General features: G+C 41.2%; 1 protein-coding gene across 6 annotated transcripts in view; it reads right to left on the bottom strand.

The window, feature by feature from the left end:
• Positions 1–915: 915 nt before the first annotated feature.
• Positions 916–24,000, bottom strand: part of C4H12orf50 (chromosome 4 C12orf50 homolog) — a 95,846-nt gene continuing 72,761 nt past the window's right edge. For 4 of the 6 annotated variants that reach the window (XM_029601662.1, XM_029601663.1, XM_029601666.1 and 1 more), the window contains 5 exons: positions 23,822–23,929; positions 18,877–19,086; positions 18,095–18,175; positions 14,800–14,892; positions 916–1,149 (listed from right to left, as the gene is read on the bottom strand). In XM_029601662.1, coding sequence (XP_029457522.1) covers positions 1,118–1,149; positions 14,800–14,892; positions 18,095–18,175; positions 18,877–19,086; positions 23,822–23,929 — 524 coding nt within the window. In that variant the 3' untranslated portion in view covers positions 916–1,117. Of the gene's footprint in view, positions 1,150–1,764; positions 1,997–14,799; positions 14,893–18,094; positions 18,176–18,876; positions 19,087–23,821; positions 23,930–24,000 lie in introns of those variants that run through there. The other 2 variants (XM_029601660.1, XM_029601661.1) reach the window with 2 other exon arrangements.

Here is a 24,000-nt window from a genome sequence, read left to right as displayed (position 1 = left end):
CACACATAACTGCAGTTAATAAGCAAAGGGAAACCACCCGGGCAGTCTGTCCATGAAAATTAACAGTGAGTTAAGTGTGCCTCCAAAGAACCTGCATGCCTTGCCGTTGTTTTTGAGCAGGCAGTCGAGGGTGGGGAGTTGGTAAATAGCGCATGTACCTTTTAAAAACAATGTGTACGTGCCCTATTTTAGTCCACCACGCTCTGCATGCTCCCGGAAATGCACCTTTTTTTTTAGCCCGGCTAAAAGTGTATGCATGCTATGTAAGCCTGTGCATGCTTTTAGCCGAGAAGAGGAAGCAATTCTCAGACAGGCCCAACTTACCCAGGGAAATCACTTTTTACCTGGGCAAATGGCTTCTAAAATTGCCCTCCTATAGTATGCAATAGTAAATTCTTACAACTGAGGGTTGTGGGCTTAAGAAGTAAAATAAACTGAGCCAAAAAGGATCAGGATGAAAATAGAAGCAGCGAGGGCTGGTGCCATGCCTGATTCAGTTCATGGAGCTGTGGCACAAGAAGAGACTCAGCTTTAAGTCTCTCTCTGATAGGGAGGCCACCTGCTGGATCCTGAAAAGGAAGGGAAGGGGAATGCCACTCCTGCAGTGGCCCCTGCTGACCAAAGCAGCAGCATTGAGACAAGCCTCAGACTTCCCTTCAGCCTTTCCTTTCCCTTATGACCCGAATTGCCTCCGCTTGCCGTCTACAGTTATGGGTTCATGTGAAAAGAAGAAAAAAATATGATATTTTTTAAAATAGGAAACAACAGCACAAATGATCGGGGTCCACAATTTGATATTTGGAGCAATAAAGACAAAAAATGTAGCAATTAATTTGCTTTTCATTCTTACTCATGTTGCTTCTTGTGTACTGAAAATATGCATCAGACATGTACCGTAATAAAAAGGAAATAAAATGTTGCTACTTTGGTAGATTTATTCTCAAAGGAGACCAAAGGTCTGAATTACTAAGCTTTTTTCCCCCATAGACACAGAAAGAGAAAAAAACACACCTTAGTAAAGCAGCCCATAATGCATTATGTCCAGTGAACAAAACGGCTCCTTCCATGCCGGTTGAATGCTAAAGATCCATAGGTTGCAAGAAGAGCAGAGGCCCGTCTAGTCCAACCGTCTAGAATGCAACATGATACCTTGAGAAATGGAAAGCAAATTTTAGTTGGATTCCACACTTATGTTGCCTCTGCACTCCATAATGTTCACGCTGCCATCCGGAATAAAAACAAGGCCTCCACTTAGTTAAAAAAAAACTTGCTTTGCTAGGGAAGGAAGAAAAATTCCAGCGGGCGCCACAGTGCACCAGAGGCATCCGCACGTGAGTTAAACTGATAGTGCCTCTATCCAGCGTGCAAGGAATCTGAAGGCCGGATGGCAGTGCATACTCTGAACGGGCTTCCTCAAGGGATTATTGAAAGCATACAATGGGACGCTTTATTTTTGTTTTCTGCATCCCAAGACGAAAAGCCATATTTTAGACTGCCCTTTGTGTTTATCTGGACCCTGCATAAAGACACTGACTTTTTCTGCGTGCTGAGACTTACACTGTAGCTTCCCAGTTTGTTCAAGAGAGGTGGGCGTGAGAGCCTCTGTCAGCCTTTGCTAGCATTAAGAGGTAAGAGACTCAAGCTAATTCCAAGCCCAGTTAGACTGTGGCTGTTTTGTGCAAATCTCATTTCTGACTAAAACCAGAGCTGTAATACATTTCATCCATGTTATTACTCAAGAAATACATATGTATCTTGTTTTGCATATTTTTGTATGTTTTTTAATCCTTTTGGTTTTCTCACTCGTGAGAAGCCCTGCATGAATTATACTTCGATTTCTGAATTGCCATTAATATTTCATTTGTGAGCAGCGTAATGCATCATATTTTTCGACTGTGCATTTCCATCTGATTACACTGTAAATAGCAGAATATATTGCTTTAATCCAAATAGTTACTTCTCCCTTTCTATTTGCTTCCATTTCCTCGTCTTCGTTCTGCAATCAGAATGAATATAAAAATATGTTGTTTTTTTGTTCACAAAATCCAAGTGCCTATTTTATTTAAATATTCTTGATGGCTCACTTTTAGTACTTTAAAAAAAAACCCCTTTTGGCCCAGCGGTTTCCTCTTACTCCTTTCTGGGCTTCAAACTCAATAAGAACCGGTTTCTGTTGGGCCCCAGCATCTTGCCTAAGCTTTCATTCACAAATACCCAGGGATTTTTCCCTTCATTTATATTCAACACCCCCCCCCCCCCCTCCCCAGCTCAGTACAGGCAGTGACTGTCCCTGATTAGAGGTGTAATTGAGAATTAGGATCAACTGGCTTAGCAGAAGATGAGAAACAGCTGCCTTCCATATGGCAAACCAGCAGGGGCATTGACACATCTTTATAGTTGGGGGCAGGGGCCATGCCAAACAAGCTCCTTCCCCTTCTAATCCCCTCCCTCTGTCCTCCTGCCCCCCGCCGGTGTCTCTCTCTCTCTCTCTCCTCTGCTCACTCGCCTGTTTCCCACCACTCTCTCTTCCTTTCTGCCCACCCCCAACATGTTCAGTGGCAGGAGGAAGAGAACGATGGCGCCTCGAGCCACATCCTCCTCCCTCTGCTACCCGGCCCAGCTGCTGCTATGAACTGTGCCACTGTATAGAGTCCTGTACGGTTCAAAATAGCAGTTGGGCCCAGAGCTGCAGAGGTGACGACACGGCCGATGAACTGCTGCAGCCTGCCTGACCTGGTCCTGGATCTCTCACAGCTATCCTGTGCTAAGGGCCACATTTTGGTATGGCCATGGTCCCCGTGGCTCATTCCATTCTGACATCTACGTAAGCCAGTATGAATGGGGCTTCATGATCAAAATGCCTTCCTCAGTTACGACCTCGAGCTGTTACCCCAGAACAATGTGAGGGGAATTTTGAAAGGAGATTCCACAGTATTTTGTCCACATAAATCACCTGTCTTAAAATGTCCCATCCTGTATGAGGATAAACTTATACACATAGTTCCATTAGGCACACACTTTTACCCACATTGTAGTGGAGGGGTGCTCATGATGTGGTTAGATCAGGGTAGGAGAAACTATATACCTAATTTTGGATTTTCAAAACTAACCACAAAAAAAGAAGTATACGGCCTCTGCAGTTACTTTATCCTATGACAATTTTCAATGCAAACAAATGCACATATTTCTCCTTTGAAAATTGGTGCAAACAGTGGATAAAAAAGTGTCTGCAGACTTTGGAGAAATGCAAGCAGTTTGAAAATTCCCCTAAGTAGAACGATGTTGCATACAGTTGGAATGCTAAGATTTCTAATGGCACCACTTAATGTTAATTAAGCTGTGGCTATTTCCTTCCAAAATTTTAGTGCAAAGTAATGTGTTGGCTTGTTGACTGCAGAATATGAAAATAAAGGTGAAGTTTAAACTTGCCTGTTAATTTTTTTTCCTTCAGTCCTGCCAGACCAGTCCAGACAATGGCTTATGTACCCCTGCCAGCAGGTGGAGACAGAGAAAAAAATGCTCAAAGATGACTTCACTCCCTCTATAGGAGTCTGATGCTGCCGTCAGCTCTTTAGAATCCTATTTCAAAGCTAAGACAACTGAAGGCTATTGTTTGTTTTGGTTTTCAAATTACCACCACAACCAAAATATGATGCAATCAAGAAACTTCATTCATAAGAAAATAAGACTTGGTATACTAGGGCAGACCAATGGCCCATCAAGCCCAGTATCCTGTTTCTAACAGTGGCCAAGCCAGGTCACAAGTACCTGGCAGGATCCCAAGGTGTACGCAGATTCCAAGCTGCTTATCCCAAGAATGAATTTCTGCAGCTCTACCTTAATAATGGTAAATGGACTTTTCTTCTAGGAACTTGTCCAAACCTTTTTTAAATGCAGCCACACTAATAGCTTTTACCACATCCTCTGGCAACGTAATCCAGAGCTTAATTATGTGTGGAATAACAAAATGTTTTCTCTTATTAGTTTTAAATGTATTACCTAGTAACTTCTTTGTGTCCCCCCTGGTCTTTGTATTTTTTGAAAGAGTAAACAACTGATTAACGTTTACTCCTTCCATTCTACTTATTATTTTATAGACCTCTATAATATCTCCTCTCAGCCATCTCTTCTCCAAGCTGTAGAGTTCTAACCTCTTTAGCCTTTCTTCATAGGGGAATTGGTCCATCTCCTTTATCATTTTGATCACTTCTCTGTACTGTTTCTAATTCTGCAATATCTTTTTTGAGGTGTGGTGACCAGATCTGCACACAATACTCAAGAAGAGGTCGCATTGCGATTATCCTCTGGAAAGACAGGTTCTGATCTGCTTGCGAGGAATCCAGCATTCTTACTGAATGGCAGCCTTCTGGGGCCTGCAAACTCTTGCTGGAACAGGCAATGCACTCATCTCTTTGATTCCTCCTGCAATCAATATCTTATAAGAAACCACAGTACTTTAATAGGACCCATCAAAGACCTATCCAAGACAAAACCGGTCACCTAAAAGCAGGGTCGGCTAAAGGCAACCTGCTGCATGAGGCGAGGAATGAGATGGAATCCACTCCACACCCAAAAGGCAATCACTCACAAAAAGACTTATTTATTCTTGGATTTATTCAACTACCTTTCACTTTACTCAAAAACTCAAGGCCAATACATAACATGAAAAAAATTAAATTATAAAAACTCAACAAATGGCAAATATACAAAGACAGACCTTAGAGATGTGCAGCCTCCAAAACTTTTTACTTTTGGGGTTTTTGGGGGGCGGCCCCACAATTATCATTTCGTTTAATATTTATTTTGTTTCTGTCCCTTACAGAAACAAATATTAAAATAAAAATCCTAAAAACAAAAAAAATGAAATGGCACCTCCCCAGGACCCCATACAACCCCCTCACCCTCCCCAAAAAGTCTTGGGGAGGTTCCTGCCACCACTTACCCTGTCCGTGAGGGTCCACAGTTACAGAGGGGCAGGAGGAATGCCCACTCACCTCCTGCCCCTAGGTACTCTGAATTTCAATCGTGCTGCTGTGTCTTTAGATGCCGAAATGCCTTCAAGTCCTCTATTCATCTTCTACTGTTATGACCGTGGCCAATCATATGTCTGAATTGTTTAGAATTTTTCAGGGCACTCACCAAAGTTGTCCAGTTAGCACTGGAGCTGTTATTAATCACTATCAGTCAAAATGCTCTCATCACTAGGGTAGATCTGGATGGAATTATCTGCAAATTGCTCATGTACACAGATGATGTTCCTTTGTACATCAGTAAGCCTCATATCTCTATTGTCAATTTGCTGAAGCTAATTGAACGCTTCTCCTTTGTCTCTGGTTATAAAATGAACTGGGATAAATCAAAGATTATGCTACTAAATTTTAGGAGTGAATTTTCAGAGTTGCTTGTGTTAAAAGGCCCATATACATGAGAATCTGGGCTCAGCACGAGCAACTCATATTTTAAAATGGGCCAATTATATGCGTATATGCGCATGCGCAAAAAACTCGTGCTAAACTTTCAAAAGGGAAACTTTGATAAAATGAGAAAAATTGTTAGAAAAAAACTGAAAGGAACAGCTACAAAGGTAAAAAGTGTGCAAGAGGCGTGGTCATTGTTAAAAAATACCATCCTAGAAGCACAGACCAGATGTATTCCACACATTAAAAAAGGTGGAAAGAAGGCAAAACGATTACCGGCATGGTTAAAAGGGGAGTTGAAAGAAGCTATTTTAGCCAAAAGATCTTCATTCAAAAATTGGAAGAAGGATCCAACAGAAGAAAAATAGGATAATGCATAAGCATTGGCAAGTTAAATGTAAGACATTGATAAGACAGGCTAAGAGAGAATTTGAAAAGAAGTTGGCCGTAGAGGCAAAAACTCACAGTAAAAATCTTTTAAAGTATATCCAAAGCAGAAAGCCTGTGAGGGAGTCAGTTGGACCGTTAGATGATCGAGGGGTTAAAGGGGCACTTAGAGAAGATAAGGCCATCGCGGAAAGATTAAATTATTTCTTTGCTTCGGTGTTTACCGAAGAGGATGTTGGGGAGGTACCCATACTGGAGAAGGTTTTCATGGGTAATGATTCAGATGGACTGAATCAAATCATGGTGAACCTAGAAGATGTGGTAGGCCTAATTGACAAACTGAAGAGTAGTAAATCACCTGGACCAGATGGTATATACCCCAGGGTTCTGAAGGAACTTAAAAATGAAATTTCAGACCTATTAGTAAAAATTTGTAACCTATCATTAATATCATCCATTGTACCTGAAGACTGGAGCATAGCTAATGTAACCCCAATATTTAAAAAGGGTTCCAGGGGTGATCCGGGAAACTACAGACTGGTTAGCCTGATTTCAGTTCCAGGAAAATAGTAGAAAGTGTTCTAAATATCAAAATCACAGAACATACAGAAAGACATGGTTTAATGGAACAAAGTCAGCATGGCTTTACCCAAGGCAAGTCTTGACTCACAAATCTGGTTCACATTTTTTAAGGAGTTAATAAACATGTGGATAAAGGTGAACTGGTAGATGTAGAATACTTGGATTTTCAGAAGGCGTTTGACAAAGTTCCTCATGAGAGGCTTCTAGAAAAAGTAAAAAGTCATGGGATAGGTGGCGATGTCCTTTCGTGGATTACAAACTGGCTAAAAGACAGGAAACAGAGAGTAGGATTAAATGGACAATTTTCTCAGTGGAAGGGAGTGGGCAGTGGAGCGCCTCAGGGATCTGGATTGGGACCCTTACTTTTCAATATATTTATAAATGATCTGGAAAGAAATACGACGAGTGAGGTATTGAAATTTGCAGATGATACAAAATTATTCAGAGTTGTTAAATCACAAGCAGATTGTGATAAATTGCAGGAAGACCTTGTGAGACTGGTAAATTGGGCATCAAAATTGGAGATGAAATTTAATGTGGATAAGTACAAGGTGATGCATATAGGGACAAATAACCCATGATAGAGTTATACAATGTTAGGTTCCATATTAGTTGCTACCACCCAAGAAAGAGATCTAGGCGTCATAGCGGATAACACATTGAAATTGTCGGTTCAGTGTGCTGCGGCAGTCAAAAAAGCAAACATAATGTTACGAATTATTAGAAAGGGAATGGTGAATAAAACAGAAAATGTCATAATGCCTCTGTATCACTCCATGGTGAGACCGCACCTTGAATACTGTGTACAATTCTGGTCGCCGCATCTCAAAAAAGATATAGTTGTGATGGAGAAGGTTCAGATAAGGGCGACGAAAATGATAAGGGGAATGGAACAGCTCCCCTATGAGGAAAGACTAAAGAGGTTAGGACTTTTCAGCTTGGAGAAGAGACGGCTGAAAGGGGGATATGATAGAGGTGTTTAAAATCATGAGAGGTCTAGAACGGGTAGATGTGAATCGGTTTTTACTCTTTCGGATAATAGAAAGACTAGGGGGCACTCCATGAAGTTAGCATGTGGCACATTTAAAACTAATCGGAGAAAGTTCTTGTTCACTCAACGCACAATTAAACTTTGGAATTAGTTGCCACAGGATGTGGTTAGTGCAGTTAGTATAGCTGTGTTTAAAAAAGGATTGGATAAGTTCTTGGAGGAGAAGTCCATTACCTGCTATTAATTAAGTTGGCTTAGAAAATAGCCACTGCTATTACTAGCAACGGTAACATGGAATAGACTCAGTTTTTGGGTACTTGCCAGGTTCTTATGGCCTGGATTGGCCACTGTTGGAAACAGGATGCTGGGCTTGATGGACCCTTGGTCTGACCCAGTATGATATGTTCTTATGTAAACCCAATGTGTGAAAAAACGGGTGGAGTCAGGGCATATCAGGAGCATTCCAGGGTGGGGGGGTCATCATTTATGCGTGTAAATCCTTATTTTAAATCCAGCAGCCCCAGCGTTCAGAAGGGGTGTTAGCTGCGCATTATTTACTTCGGCTGTTGATGAGGTGTAAGTCTGCAGAAATCTCTTTTTAGGTCTAAAATGAGAGGGTAAGTGGTCTGGGAAAACTGGGAGGGAGTTCAGGCTGAAAAACCAGATGGGTCTGGATGACTTATTGGTAAAACTGGGAATGTCCTTCACACGAGCAGGTTTTAAAATCTATTTACCTGTGTGCGTTAAAGCTGACAATGTAAAAAAGAAAATATACAAACTACGTTTGCTCATGTAACTGCTTAAAATTAGGAGCACAATGGGTGGATGTTAAATCTTGTGCAAACAACTGCATGCATGATTTAAAATTCCTCCATATGTGTACTCGCACGTGTATATGCACATATATGGGTGCCCGCATGCTCGTTTTAAAGTTACCTTCTTAACTTTGATTTTGGGGTGTTTAATCAATTTGACTTCAAATGGTTTCCTCAGGTGATACTTAGGGGCTATGTTCCATAGAGAAGTCTACACCATGATGACTTTGAATATGGATTGCTTTGGTTAAAGGTGCTTGTTCACCATTACATCTTTCATGATGGGGTAGGCTTGACAATTATTATTTAAGTACAACTTCTTTTTTATATCATAGCTCCTTTTATTCTAAACTAGAGAGCATGCTTTCCCATTTCTTTGGTGGGAGAAAACTCCTAAAATTGCTCTTCATAAACTATGGGCCTCTAAGAAGTGTGATAGAGTTGCACTACATAACTTTCATCTCTAACCTAAGGAGTTTCTTTTATGTTCTGCAGGATATTGACTGTCTGTTTCTGATTCTGGAGTTGTGTGTCCCCTTTGGATAAATCTTCAGGCCAAACTGCCAATTGCATGCCCCCTTCACTCTATTATTAGTGTTGTTTTGCCAAATCATTTCATGATTTACCCTTTTATTTGGGATACTTATAAGGTGCTTTGTGAATTGGATAAGAAGTCTCTTGTCCCTTAGGTTAAAACGAAAAAACTGTTTTATGGTTTAATCCCATCTTCATATCAACAAGTCGGTAATTTGCTGGCCATCTTGGTTCAAGATTGGGATGTGGTGCCTGGATCAGTGTTTTTTTGATAATAAATTCTTATCTTTTCCTTTGCTTATATGGACCAGTTTGACTTTCCTCTGACTCAATTTTTTAAATGGGCTCAATTACAATATTTATTAACTCTAGTGTAGTATGGAACAATTTAGCAGATTTGCTAGCCATATTGAGTACTTGTTTCAAGTTCATGGCTCTGGGTCATGTTGCTTCCAGATACTATAATCTTCTGAGGGATCTTGAGAATTATGAGTGTACCGGGCTTGTAAAAGTTTAGGAAGCTGAAATGTCTTGCCTTGTTCATTTGCTCACACACTCATGCATTTAGACAGGCTCTCTGTCACCCATACCCACACACACCCACAATACACAGGCTCTCTCTCACCCCCCCCCCCCACCCCCCCACACACACACAGGCTCTTACTCTCTTGCATACACACATTCTGAGGGCATCTTCATTTCTTGGGGCTGCATCAGCCCCACTGGGCCTCTCTTTGGGATGCGATAAGATAGGTGATGCTGGTGGTGTTCTACCCAAAAGCCGGTACTACTCATTCACAGTCACTGTCAACCCTCCCCCAGACAAGTTTCTCTGTCTAGCCATTGTTACTCCCTGCCCTCGGTCCAGTCTCTCTCTCTCTCTCTTTCACCAGTCACTGTCATCCCCTCTCTCCAGACCACCTCTGCTGTTTTTAAGTGAAATAGATGTCACAAAGGCATTTTGGGGGGCATTTTTGCCACCTCAATATTTTGTTGCCTGAGGCAGTCTCCTCAGCCTGCCTCTTTATAGATGCTCCCCTTCCTAAAAATATCTCAAAGGTGAACTACAGTGGACATGAGAATGACCATCCCTGTCCTGACTTATATCATTTGACTTTCTCACCATCATAAGTGAGAAAAATCTGATTCCAACATAAGTAAAACATTACCTTAGAAGAGGTATAGTACTGGGTGAAGAGATACCCTTTCCTTTAAAATTACTGAAGGCCACCAAGGAGACCAATTTCAATAAGACTCAAAAAGATGCCCTAGGAGGGAGGGAGGGATGATGAGGGAGACGAAAAAAGTAATCAAGAAAGCAAAAAGTCAGGCAGAGGAAAGGATTGCCAAGGAGATAAAGCGAGGTGACAAAACATTTTTCAGATATATCAGAGAAAGGAGAAAAGTACATAGTGGTATAGTGAAATTGAAAGGGGATAAGGATCAATGGGTGGAGAGAGATGATGAATTAGCAGAAATATTAAACAAATACTTCAGTTCACTAAAGAAGACACTGGAGAAGGACCAATACTTGTTATCAAGAATGTAGAAGGGGGTGGAGTAGACAAAACTCCATTTACGGAAGATAATGTATGGGAAAAGCTAAGAAAACTGAAAGTGGACAAAGCCATGGGGCCTGATGAGGTTCGCCCCAGAATACTGAGGGAACTCAGAGATGTGCTGGTGGGTCGACTGTGTGACCTGTTCAATACATCTTTGGAAACAATTTAGTAGAACTAGGGGTCACGATTTGAAACTCCAGGGAGGAAGACTTAGAACAAATGTCAGGAAATATTTCTTCACTGAGAGGGTGGTGAATGCCAGGAATGCCCTTCCAGAGGAAGTGGTGAAGACTAAAACTGTGAAGGATTTCAAAGGGGCATGGGATTAACATTGTGGATCCCTAAAGGCTAGAGGATGGGAATAAATAAAAAAGCTTAACCAGCACAGAGCGGCAGTTACTACCCTTAATAGAAACATGGTATAACCTGCACGGAGCAGCAGTAACTACCTTGGGAAGCTTGCTGGGCAGACTAGATAGACCATTTTGGTCTTTTTCTGTTGTCATTACTATGCTACTATGAGGCTCGAAAGGAAGGGAGATCAGCTCAGTTTCTAATTGAATAGATCTTCCACTGTGGAGGACTTGAGTAATTGACTCCCAGAAGAAAGTATCCCATCTGAGAGAGTAGTGAGAGAGCTTCTGTGACTGTGCCAGAGTCAGTCTCTGCCCTCTGTGAGATTTGCAAGTTATTCTTTCATCCCAGTCTTCTTTGGCCGAAGGACAAGATTTAAGGAATGAATTCCACAAAGGGAAAGGTGGCCTACTCCATTAACTGATCTCACAGAAACTCCAAACACTAAGTCAGGTCCGCTATGTGGTCCTCTTTCATGTCACCGAAGGCTGTAACCCCTGACCCTTAGTATCCTCACTGGTTCTCTCAACAGCCAAGATTGTAAAAGAGAACAGAAGGGATTTTCTAGGGAACAATTCTCTGACCATAGGAAAAAGTGAAGGAGCACCACTGCTTGCACTTTCAGAACTTGGTCTAGAGCAGTAGTTCCCAACCCTGTCCTGGGGACCCCCCCCCCCCCCACCTCAGCCAGTCAGGTTTTCAGGATATCCACAATTAATATGTATGAGAGAAAATGTGCATGTTAAGGAGGCAGTGTTTCTGTAAGGGACAGTTAACCCCTTAGAGAGAGTAAAACTGTAGAAAATGTTTGAGATTGCATTGGCCATTACGCTGTAAGAGAGCACCTGACAAGCACAGCTGTAAGTATTGTGGCCCCATGTTGAACTAGCCTGTGCCAGGCCACATAGGAGATTCAACCAAAGGAGCTCCTAGCATCACTTATCTCCACCGTGAGATACTCACCAAACAGGAATCCATCCAATAGCTGCAGGTTCAAGACTTCCCCTTTCAGCAGACTATCACCTTTGGGAAAGTCACAATGGCTGCATCTGAGGGGTGCCGGAACCATCGCAGGAAGATTCAAGTCACAAAGCCATTGCACATAACTGGCTGGGGAGAGAGACTGTAAAATAAGGAAAGACTGTTTAAGCAGAAACTCAAACTTTTTATCGTGGGGGACCCTGAACATTGTGCTTCCATCCACCAATTGTGGTTTTAAAAGATGAAGACAATCTCCTAGGTGATCGACCACCATATCCTTCTCTTCCCTCAGAAGGGAATATTGATCCCTCATTGTCTTGGTCACCTTAAGAATGGAAGCATGTGTCTCATACTGAGGAGATGCCATTTCTAATACTAGTAAGTAGTGGAAAACTCTTGGAAACGGAGACCTAACAGCACCCAGGATTCCAGGAATATCTTTATTTTTATTATTGATTTGTTAGTTACTAGGAGGCCAATATTTAGCTGTGGAGCAGCTAGTTAAGTTAGCCGGATATAGCTATCCGGCTAACTTAACGGGGATATTCAGTGGTGCTGCCTCATGGCTGATTTTGCACCAGAACATAAATTTGGTAAAAAAAATACTCCTTATTAATAGAGATAATATCGATAGAGGAAATATACAAAATGTCCAGGAAAAATTTCTTCAAATTAGATATAGGAAATTCACCCATAACTTTAGGGACTGAACAGTGCCTGGAAGAGTTCTCAAGAACTTCTAACCTCCTAGAAATAGCACATTGGTGCCGAATCATTGCAGCTCTGACTGTATGGCTATCTTTAATCTCAGTTTCCAAATTATTAATCTTATCAGTATGCTGCTCCAACAAACTTCCATGATCTGAAACCACAGGATCTATTCGGGCTGATACAGCATCAAACTTATTAAAACACAGGCATTCAAGGATTTAGTGAGACTAGTCATCGTCTCCCAAAGTGATTCCAAGGTCTCCACCACTGGCTTCTCAGGAAATGGAAAGAACTCACCACTGAGCTGCTCTGAGCTCCCTAGTTTAGCTCCCATAAGAGATACTCCTGGCACCTTCTCACACCTCATTTCCTCTACCAAGAAGTGGGCCATCGTGGGCCACCAAGAGATCCCGGGACGTTCTCCAATGCCATCAAGGAACATTGACTCAACGCTTACTCCAAGTTGTTGCAGCCATGATCTGATCTTTAGGCGTTGAAGCTGAGACAGTATAGGAGTCGTGTCTCTTCCTCTACAGGTCCCTCAGCAGAAGCTGAAAGAAATCTCATCCCCAGGTGAGCCCGATGCTCCTTTGCCAGCATTCACAATGGGGAGCCGCTCATCTGCAATAGCAGGCTCCAGAGACGTGAAGGATGTAATAGAAGGCTGGCCTTGAAGGTAAACAGGTAGAGGGGAAAACCCTCACCTTCCCCTTTGTTTTGGAAGGCATATGCAAGAATAAAAGGTAGAGATATCAGGAAAAGCTTAACCTTAAAACACACTGCCATAGGTATGCATCCCCCCTGTCCCCTGCTCTGTTGTTCCTAAATGAAAATATGTAGCTCCCATGGAACTTTCTACTTTGAATATCAGAGGGAAAAGGGAGGTAAAGAGCCTGGCATGTTTAAGTTATTTATTTTTGGCATAAAGGAGAAATAAAATATCTGCTAATCTGGTCAAAATGGGAGTGCCGAGCAGGCCCTGTTCCATGTGCACTATAGTGATGCCTTCCATTATAGGAGCCAGGACTTGATCTGGTGAACCCACCGAGTGTTGCTCTTGGCAGGGTGCTGACCTTTGGCGTATCGCACCCACCCACCTGGAGCTTGCCTACTCACAAGCCATGTAGAATACACTTGCTGACACGCTGAGCCACCGTGAATTACCTGTGGCACCAAGGCTCCCTCTTTTTATGGCCTTACCGGAAGCAAGTGGAAGAAGGGAGAGATGAGAGGGATCACTTCAGACCCTCTGACCCAAGTCCAGATAGGAGACTGGGGAAAAGGCTGTGCTGCAAGCCTTTTTAAAAAATAAACTTTACTACTAACCTGTTGCTCTCCCATAATAAAGGGAGAGCATGCTGCCATAGCTCCTGCTGGCAGACCCACCAAGGAAACAAGGTCACCCGGGACCATCCAGTGCTTGACACATCTGTGCGGGAATTCAGACCCCAAATGAGTAAGTTCCCGAAGAGGACGAGAGAATCAGTCCCAACAGGACCATCACCCAGAGCGCCCCGCTTGGGACCTCTGATTTTAAGTTTTAACCGAAAAATAAAATTGGTGTTTATTAGATAAACATTGGAAGAACACCACTTCATCTCTCCTTTGCCTACCCTGGATCCTCTGCTTTGTTTTCGCTCCTTTTCCACACGAATGACTCCTTAGCTGTATAAATGTATGTATTTGATTCAACTGGAAAAACTATCCAAAAATAGTACCTGCGCTGTGAAAACACCAGTAAACACCGATTTTTAGTATCCACAAAGAACTCCTAATTAACTGGAAAATAAGTAGCTAACTTTACAATTTATAAACAGCTAAAATCACCAGGAACCTGGGAAGAAAACTTTCCCAGGAGCAGTTATTTTTCCTGGAACCTGGTGCTGAACCCTCCTGGCAGCAGCCTACTCATAGCTTCAGCACCAGTTCATATATCCATATGCTGGAGACAAAGAAATACTAAAGAGCTGAATGTAGCACCCGACCTCTATAGGGGGAGTGAAGTCAGTTTTGAGCTTTTTTTCTCTGTCTCCATCTGCTGGCAGGAGGGACAAAACCCACTCATCATCAATGCCAAACCAGTCTAGACTGGTTTGGCATTGATGATAAGAGAGTGCACTTTTGCCATCCCTACCTGCACTAGACCTTTTTCTTTTGTTTTACAAGGCATGTGGCAGGAGGAGGTAAATGTTTCTTCTTCAAAAAGGACTGCAAGCCTGGTCCTATTTTTATTTTAAGATTTTGAAGTTACTTTGCCTTCCATGCTGAACTCTTTCTTCCTCTACTATCTTATAGCAATTGTACTATGCTCTGATCCCACGAGTAAGAAATGGCCACTGACCTTGGTCACTTTTCCTAGGCTTCATAGATTCTGGATGCTTTATACCAAGTACAGAAAATTATGATGTTAATAAACCTGTTTTAGCATTTTACAAAGCAATTTCAAAATTATGGTAGTTAGTTACCAGTTTGCATTTTCTCAGCATTACAGTCTGGTTTTGTATGTGATATTCTTTTTCTCCAGGCTGGTGTAATATATGAAGAATTATTCCAGTTGTCTGAAAGAAAAGAAATTATCTTGCTTCTTTAAATGTCACGTCTTTGCACTTCTTCACTTCAGTTACACAGAAATATAAGTTTAACAAATAAGTTGCAGATGAGATCTTTTTAATTTGGCCAGCTTTTAAGAGCTATGCTCCCTTCCTCAATGCAGAAGTAGGGAACATTGTTCTCAAAAGTAAGTCAGAAATGTATTATTGAGTTAGTTCATAATAGGATATAATATACTGTGTTTGATGACCCTTATTCCTCCATATCCACGTGGATTAACATGCAAACATACAACTGTATTCACTACAGTTAGAGACAAGCATTGTAAGGACAGCTGAAACATCAAGGGAAAAATCTTTCTTGAAGGCATAAACTTTGACCTGATGAAATATGTTTAATGAGTCAAGAAACAGCACTCTAAAACAGAACATTTCAACTTTGGTAATTCTTGCTCCAAAGAGAACTGTTTTGCCACCTTAACTTCGGAAGCGAATCAGTAACCAACTACTATAAAAAATATCATTGGCACGATAGAAACTACAATAAGCTTGCTGGGCAGACTGGATGGACCACTGGTCCTTTTCTGCCATCATTTCATTTCTAGGATATGCTGTAGATATGAACATAATGCTGTCCAAAAGTCACAGAGCAATGCAATGCTTCCTGGGGAAATATGTCTTAAAAACAAAAAACTCTGGGTAACAACAACCTTATAAGAGTTTGTCATTTTTTGGAACTTATTTTCAATGCAAACAGAGTTACATATTGTAACATGACTAATTGCCTCATTCTCTCCTCCACCCTCTTTAGCTCCTATTACTTTCTCCCTCATCACTCATTCCTGCCCCTCCCCTCCACCCCTATTTTCTTGGACTCCATTATCTATCCCTTCTCTTCCTCCCTCCATGAACTCTCTTCAGCCAGTTTTCTTCCCTTCTTGGCTCCCCATCAAACACTTCAACCCCTCATGTCATTACAACCTTTCAAAGCTAAAAGAAGACTTGTCTAAAGATTTCCATATTCATGGGGACCACACAAAGATAAGCAGCAGCAGCAACACTTTTATCGAGGCTGGGATGCAAAGGATCTTTGAAGCTGTTCTCCTTCTGTAAATAGCACCACTTGCATCATGGGTAATGCAGTTTAAAAGGATACATTTCCAATGATGGAGTTAGCTTCTGAACTACATTTTCCATGTTGTTTCGCAAACTGTACATTTTTATTTCCCTGTACTAACATCATTTTTCGTTCTTTCCTTGACCAGCAATTATTTAACAGTAATACAAATCACACGCTAAGTGCCAGCAAATAGGGGGTGTATTCATTTTGTTTCATTTTTCTTGGGAGGGGGTTGGTTGCATTTAAAATTCCATTTAGTTTTGTCAATTACATTTGTAAAATATGCTTTTATGTACATATGCATGCGCATATATACATAAAATAAATGTTATGCATGTAAATATGATTTTTCACATATAAAAGTTTACAGTTGTCAAGCAATGAAATGAAAATGAATGCACATCCCAGCAAAAATATGACTGACATTACATCTTTATAGCTAAGGAAGACAAAATGTTATAGTGAAAGATCTAATATATAATACACTATTCTCTCTAATGCTACCGTATTTGGTTCCTACAGTATATTTTATATAAATGTCCAGGATAATGCCTTTTTAAGATAACAGCTCAGATCATTTCTCCTTAGGTTAGTATACTGTTAGCCCTGCTAGCCAAGTCTCTCTGCAATTTTGTTTTGACTGACAATTACAAGTTTAATAATAATATGTAGCATCTTTTATCAATCAGGAGCCCATTACAAGACTTTAAAAACTTGCAGGCAGACATTGTAACTCTAAGTCGGAAAGACAAGTTTACTAATTTTTAGTGGCCTAATTTATTTGGTAGATTCTGAAGTGGAGAGCAGAACGGAAACAATGTTTTCATCATTATTGGCCAAATATGGTTGGTTAAACTCAGGCACAGGATGATAAAGTAGCTTGCCCAAGTTCACAGGGAGCACAATTTTCAATAAATTTTAGCTGGGTAATAAAGGATTACCTGCGGAAAATTGTGAGCCAAAATCTGCCCTGACCCTCTGAGGGTAAAAGCACATTTACCTACACCACAAAGAGGCAGGGGAGGGAACAAGTGTAGCTGGCAGACAATGCACAGGGCTGGGACTTTGCACTTGCTACAAAGCAGTTGCAAAACATGCAGGTTCTAACGTACCCATGGTGCCAGCCAGCTCCACATTTGCAAATATGCTTTGAAAGTGTGCTTGTAGGCCCAGAGATACAAAGTACCTACAGGTTTGCAAGTCTCGCAGCCAGAATGAAAATTGCTTCAATAGATTTGTTTATTTATTTATTTATTTTTTGTTTTTATATACTTATCTTCTTGCATGGGATACAAATCAAACCGGTTTACAGTGAAACAATAACCTCGCATGAAAGCGTTACATAGAACATGAAACATTGAGTAAACTTTGAATAAAACAATAGGAATATAGAACATTAGGTAAACGTTACAATAAATTAGAATTATATTAAATATAATATAGTACTAGACAGTGGATAGCATTGAGCAGTTAGGGCTAGAACGGGCCAAATATAAGCAGAGAACAAAATACATGGAACTTGCTAAGTAAGGTGCAGTAACATGGGGATGTGTGAACTTAATCAAAGAAGGTTGATGAGAGCCTTGCTTAAAAAACCTAAGAACTGGATAAACTGCTTGTTGGATGCATTATGAGCTATACTTGCTGGATGACATAAAAATTATGGAGATTTAGTTTGGTTTGGCTTGTTCGGTGGTTCTGGGTAAGCCAATCAAAATAACTAGATAACAATCTAAATAAATAGAGAGAGAAAGCTGGGAAGTAGGATTTGTACCTTCAACTTGCAAGTCTTCCTGGCTCAAGATTCATTCTTCTAATCAACAGAGTGCAGAGACCGTACCCCATCTGCACCTCTGAACTACTTGGAAACCAGGAAACTCTCCAGTGTACAGTGGATCATATTAAACCCATATCAACCCAAACCAATGCTTACAACCAGGGTAGTATGTAAGGGTCTGGAATTTTATTGTTATCTTTAGCAGATAGGGGTCCATTTCAAAAGAAATTTCACACTTGGTGAAAAATAGAATATCTTAGTATACTATTGTTTGAAAAGTTCAATGCATTTGGGAACAGAAATTCTGTCCTCACCTGAATATATTTTCTCCGTTTTAGATGAAGTTGTAGCTTTAATTTTTTTCCTCCAGCCTGAAGGAATATAACATGACTGATCTGAAAAAAAAAAAAGAAATGCATAGTGCAATGTTTTGCAATTTTGAGCACTAAAATGCAAAGGTTAGTTTTACAAAGACCGTATAATTGTACAGGAACTTTCAACAGCCAAATGTAAACATTTGATTATAATTAATGTCATTTCAAATGTCAGCTGCTTTTCCCATAGACATTGTATCTGATTACCAAGCCCAATGGAAAACTGTAAGTAGAATACCCCAGAAGTACAAATGTCCAGTTAAATAAAAGCATGAAGAAATGACAAGAGACTTAATACACTTAAATAATCTAGCTTTGTGCAGTGTATAAGCAGTTTAAGTTCACACTAGACTTGCCTCAGTACAATAATTTTAGATTAGCTGACTAAGAAGAATTTAGAAGACCCAATGGGAAAACCTACAACCCCACCTAAAAAATCCCCTGGGGTTGTGGTCACACTCCTTTTGGGATCCTCCCACTCTTGTCATGGATAGAGAGAAAGGAAAAAGAACAATTAACCTTTACGCACTTTCCTGTTGCTGTGAAGGTACAGGAATATTGCAGGAACTGATCAACAGACCGAAAAGAGCTTTAGACTTCAACAAGAAATACAGACTCCTGCAGTGTCTTCATTTGGTGGCTTGTTTGCATGAGATTTATACGTCATCAAGGTGCCCACGTAGCACATGATGAAACTTTAGACTGAGAATTCAGACACTCACCCATAGAACGATCCAATCTGAGCTCCTCTGCAAAATGGACCATCTCACTGGATTCTCTTGGTGGCCTGTTAAGTGTTGAAGGATTTTGGAAAGTGTTCCTCACAACACCTTTTAGAGCAGGAAAATATGAATTCTCAATGATCTTTCGATGATTTCTTTCTCCAAACCTTTGGTAATTGGCTTTGGCCTTTGGATGTCGGAGAAGCATTTCTACAAAAATATTTTTAATAATGCAGAAAAACTGGTGAAATAGCTCTTACACTTGAAATGATTAAGACATTTAGGTAAAAAGCAAATGCTAAAATGGAGTAATATCGAAACGTAGACTATATTGGCTGATAAGCACAGTGTGATCTCTGACTTTGACCCTCACTTCTTCACAACTAGGAATCCTCTGTGCTTATCTCATGCTTTCTTGAATTTCATTGCTTTTTTTGTTACAACTATCTCAACTGGGAGACTGTTGTACTATCCTTTATCAGGAAAAATATATTTTCTGATGTTGCTCCTGAGTCTATCCCCTTGGAGCCTCTTTTTTTCTACAGCATTCCTTCTTCTGAAAAAGGATTGCTTCCTGTGCCTGATTTATATCTTTGGGTTATTTGAATACCTATATCATTTCACCCCCTCTCTCTGCTCACCTCTACAGTATACATATATAGGTCCTTAAATCTCATTACATGACTTTTGGTGCTACCCTGCTCTTCTTTGGAATGCCCTCTAGCCTATCCGTATCCTTTCAGAGCTGTGGCCTCCAGAACTGGACACACCATTCTAGGTGAGGCCTTATCACGACAAGCACACAGACATTATCACCTCTTTTTTTTTCTGCTAGTTATGCCTCTCTCTCTGTGTGTCCAAGCATCCCCCTGGCTCCAGCCACTGCCTTACGATACTGTTTCATTACTTTGTGATCTTCAGACACAGTCATACCAAGGTTTCTCTCCTGACTGGTACACATCAGTATTTCATCCCCCACTATGAATTACCCCCATTGGATTTCTGCTCCAGATTATATCTTTCTCACAATGAATCTTAGCTGCCAAGTTCTCAACCACTCCTGGAGCTTTCATAGATCATTTTTCATGTTATGTGTTTATTTAGGGGTGTGCACACTGTTGCAGATCTTAATGTCATCTGCAAAAAAAGGACAAACATTTCCTTCTAATCCCTCCGCAAGATCATTGACAAGATATGGAACAGTACTGGCCCCAGGATAGATCCCGGAGGAACTCCACTTTTCTTTCCTCAGGGAAATTTCCACTTACCACTGCTCTCCACTACCACTCAACCAGTTTGTAATCCATCTTGGGCTACCCCAGGAAGCTCAGTTTATTTATGATCCTCCTATGCAGAACACTACCAAAAAGGTTTGCTGAAATTCAAGCAAACAATATCCACTGCAGGCCATGATCTAATTCTTTAGTCACCAATCAAAGTAATTGATCAGATCTGTTTGGCATTATCTCCCTCTAGTTTAAAAAAAAAGGCTGCCTCAGATTCTGCAGTCTGCTGGATTCTAGATACTTCACTACTATTTTCAATAGGAGAGTCTCCTGGTGCTTTCATTGTCACCACCACATCATCAGAGAGTCACAAAATTAAAATTAACATCTAAACAACTGCTGTGACAAAATCTGAAAGCAAAATCTTCACAAACTAATATCTCCATTTAAAATGATGTATTCCATAGGACATTGTCCAATAAAAGTTGCCATTTTCAAGGAAACATAAAAACTGTTGCTAGAAAGTTGAAAGTTATACATAGTCAATGACTTCCACCTCAACTTCTAGCAACAAACTGAGGCCCTGAATTCAATTCACTTCAACTATTTTTCATGCAAAAGGTTTCACTGTATCTCTGTGCTAAAGAATTAGAGCTGAGCCATTTCTAATCAGCTTACTCAAAATATACCATTTCCTCTTTCTACCAAACAAGCAATAAGCTAATTTTCAGGCCAATAGAGTAAGGTCACGCGGAAAACGGGCGCTCAGTGTTGAGCGCCTGCTTTCTTAACGTGCACCCAGCCACCTCTCCTGAGCGCACAATACAATATTTAAATGAGAGGTCACACTAAAAAGGAGGCATTAGGGACAATAGCGCGCCCCTAGCATCTCCTTAGCAGCAAAAGCCCAGAAGAGGTGGCTGTCAGCGGGTTTGGAAAATGGATGTTTGTAAAATTGAACATCAGCTTCCCTAACCTGACCGCGGCACATTTAAAAATAAAATTTTTTTAACCTTAAGGTTCCTCCAACTTAATATTGTCACGATAATAAGTCGGAGGATGTACAAAAAAGCAGTATTTTACTATTTTCTGCTTTTCTGTACACTTTTTTTGAGCTGCTCAGAAATTAACAGCTGCTCTTAGGCAGGCATTAATTTCTGAGACTAAAATATGCAGATTGGGCACACATTTTTTTTTCTGTATCTGGGGCAAATAGCTAATAGCGTCGTCAACATGCATTTGCATGTGATGAGCACTATTAGTTTTGAGGGGGTTTGGACGAGAGTTTTAAATGCGTTAAACCCCTTAGGGGTAGATTTTAGAAAAGTTTGCACGCGCGTACTTTTGTTTGCGTACCAGGCGCGCCGAGGCACACCAGGCGCGCCGAGCCCTATGCGCGCCGCCCGTTCCCTCCAAGGCCGCTCCAAAATCAGAGCGGCCTCGGAGAGAACTTTCCTTTGGCCTCCCCCCACCTAAACCACCCCCCCCAGCCCTATCTACACCCCCCTACCTTTATCGCAAAAGTTACGCCTGCCCCAGGCAGGCGTAACTCGCACGCGCCAATCAGCCGCCACCATGCGATTCCCCAGCCCGGGAGCGATTTCAGAGGCCTCGGCCACGCCCCCAGGCCGGAACCATGCCCCCCCGGAATGCCCCAAACGTCGCGCCGCCCCCCGACACGCCCCCCTAGCAAAGCCCCGGGACTTACGCGCGCCACCGAGCCTATGCAAAATAGGCTCGGCGCACACAGGGGGGGTTTTAAAGGGTTATGCGCATAACTTATGCGTGTAACCCTTTTAAAATCTACCCCTTATTGTATAAGGGGTAGTGGACACATATCCAAAACGCACGTGCTCAGCTGAGTACGCTTTACTGTATCGGCCTGAATGTTTTTGTTCAGCAAGATCATTTGCTACAGCAGAAATTAGCTACAATAAATAAGTACTGTATGAGAGCTACTTTGGAAGAGAAGGTTTCAGTTTATAAGATTAGCAACAAAGAGGAACCACTCTGTTGAATACAGTTTATTCTTGAGCACAGAGATTACTCTCCCTTTTTGATCTCTAGAACTATCATCACTGTTGGAGCTTTCTTTACTTTCTCTCTGTGCTTTCATGTCAACACTTTCTGATTTCTTGCCAGCATTTCTCAGGCTTGGGACATGAAATAGAAAAAAGATGATCCTAGTTCTTGATGCCACAGAGAAGCAAGGCAAATGGATGGTGTAAGAAGGCATACAGAGACTCAAACTCATCACTGGGCAATCTTTTTGTCCTCTCTGGTTTTGTGTGTTTTGTGCTTCTCTACTAAGGATGACATTGGAGATGCAGAGGGCAAATTCAAAGAGGATCTAGGCCATAGGTGGTAGCCTCGAGCCCTGGATATGAAAACTACCCCAGGCTATATTTAGCAGCTTTTCAAATAGGTGTTCCCAAAGGCATGTTTGGATTGAAGGGAGAAAACTGCACAAGTATAATGAAGCTTTCCATTATATTGAATGCACTTTCTCCCTGCCCTGCTCCCTCCTCCAGAAACCCAAATATATATAAATAGCCAGGGCAAAACATGCAGGTAGTTTACCATTGAAAATTAGTGAAAAGTACGAAAAAAAAATGGGTGCAAATCAAACAGCACCTACATGCTTTGCCTCTATGCATCTTACTGAAAATTCCCCCCTCCCCCCAAACAGGAAAATTTTCAAAGCCATCAACTAAGGTAAAGTGGCCTGTTTGAAAATGGCTCTAGTACAGTCTGGCTAACAATGTGCATGATGTTCCATTGTGCACATACTTGTAGCTGGACTCCCAGAAGCTGCTGCCGGAAGCATGTTCGTGTTAGGCTGGGGGAGGGGATGGGAAACATTCATGCATGGCATTTTCACAACTGCACACAGTTATTTTACCTCTGTTGGCCACCCACACAAGAAAAACCAAAGCAGGTGCAAAATACGCTTTCAATGTGTATATTTTACACTAATTTTCTCTATGAAAATCAATGTAAAGTGCACATGCTAAAACCATCCACCTACTTTACAACTATGCGGCCTATTTGAAAATTGCCACTATAGAAGGTAATTTTCAAAGAGCCTTCAGCGAGGAAATGAATGCTTTCCTGCAGAAATGGTTCTTTAGATTATGTGCATGCAAACCGTACGCATGTATTTTTATGCATACAGGTAACAGGCATTTCAAGGGGTGGAATGTGGGCAGGGCTGGGACTTACACACACATACATTTTGTTTTTTAAAATAGGAATATAAACTCTCTCGGCAAAACTATGCGCACCATATAGCAGGTATATAAATGTGTGCATGAGGTTTTGCTTGGATAAGTTTCCAAGCAAACTTAACACATGAAAATTGATGTAACTTAGGTGCCTAACATCTGTCAAATGTTATAAAATTGCCCCCATAGTGTACAGGTTGCTTCTTTTCCCAACATTGCACCTATCCAGAAAGCCTGAGTTACATTTTATTGAATTAGACTGGGGCTAAAAGCTATCAATGAACTAGAAGTGATTCATGGGGGGGGGGGGGAGAGGACAGTTTCCTTCTATTTGCTTAAGATTTCTGTGTAGCCGAAAAGAGCAAAAAAAAAAAACAAAACCCAAAACTTTTGTGTAGAGCTACTGGGCTTTTGCAGTGTAGAAGCTGCATGATTTCTCCAAAAAATGTCTTACTGGATAGGATCCACATTTAGCAGAGCTATCACTTGCATTACCTTTTCCTGTTTGGAGACTGGGGGAAATTTTGGGAGCTTCATAAGCCCATTGCTTTTTTCTCACTCTCTTAAAATTCTCTTTCTTTGCTGAATCTATATCATTCATTGCTATAAAAAAGATCAAATATTTTAATCACATTTCTTGCACTGCAGGAAACAATTGCATTAATACCTTCCTT

This window comes from Rhinatrema bivittatum, chromosome 4 (genome assembly GCF_901001135.1).
Source record: "Rhinatrema bivittatum chromosome 4, aRhiBiv1.1, whole genome shotgun sequence".
In the NCBI taxonomy this organism is placed as follows: domain Eukaryota; kingdom Metazoa; phylum Chordata; class Amphibia; order Gymnophiona; family Rhinatrematidae; genus Rhinatrema; species Rhinatrema bivittatum.
Note: the sequence above shows the minus strand (reverse complement) of the source record. Positions and strands in the feature narration are given on the sequence as shown.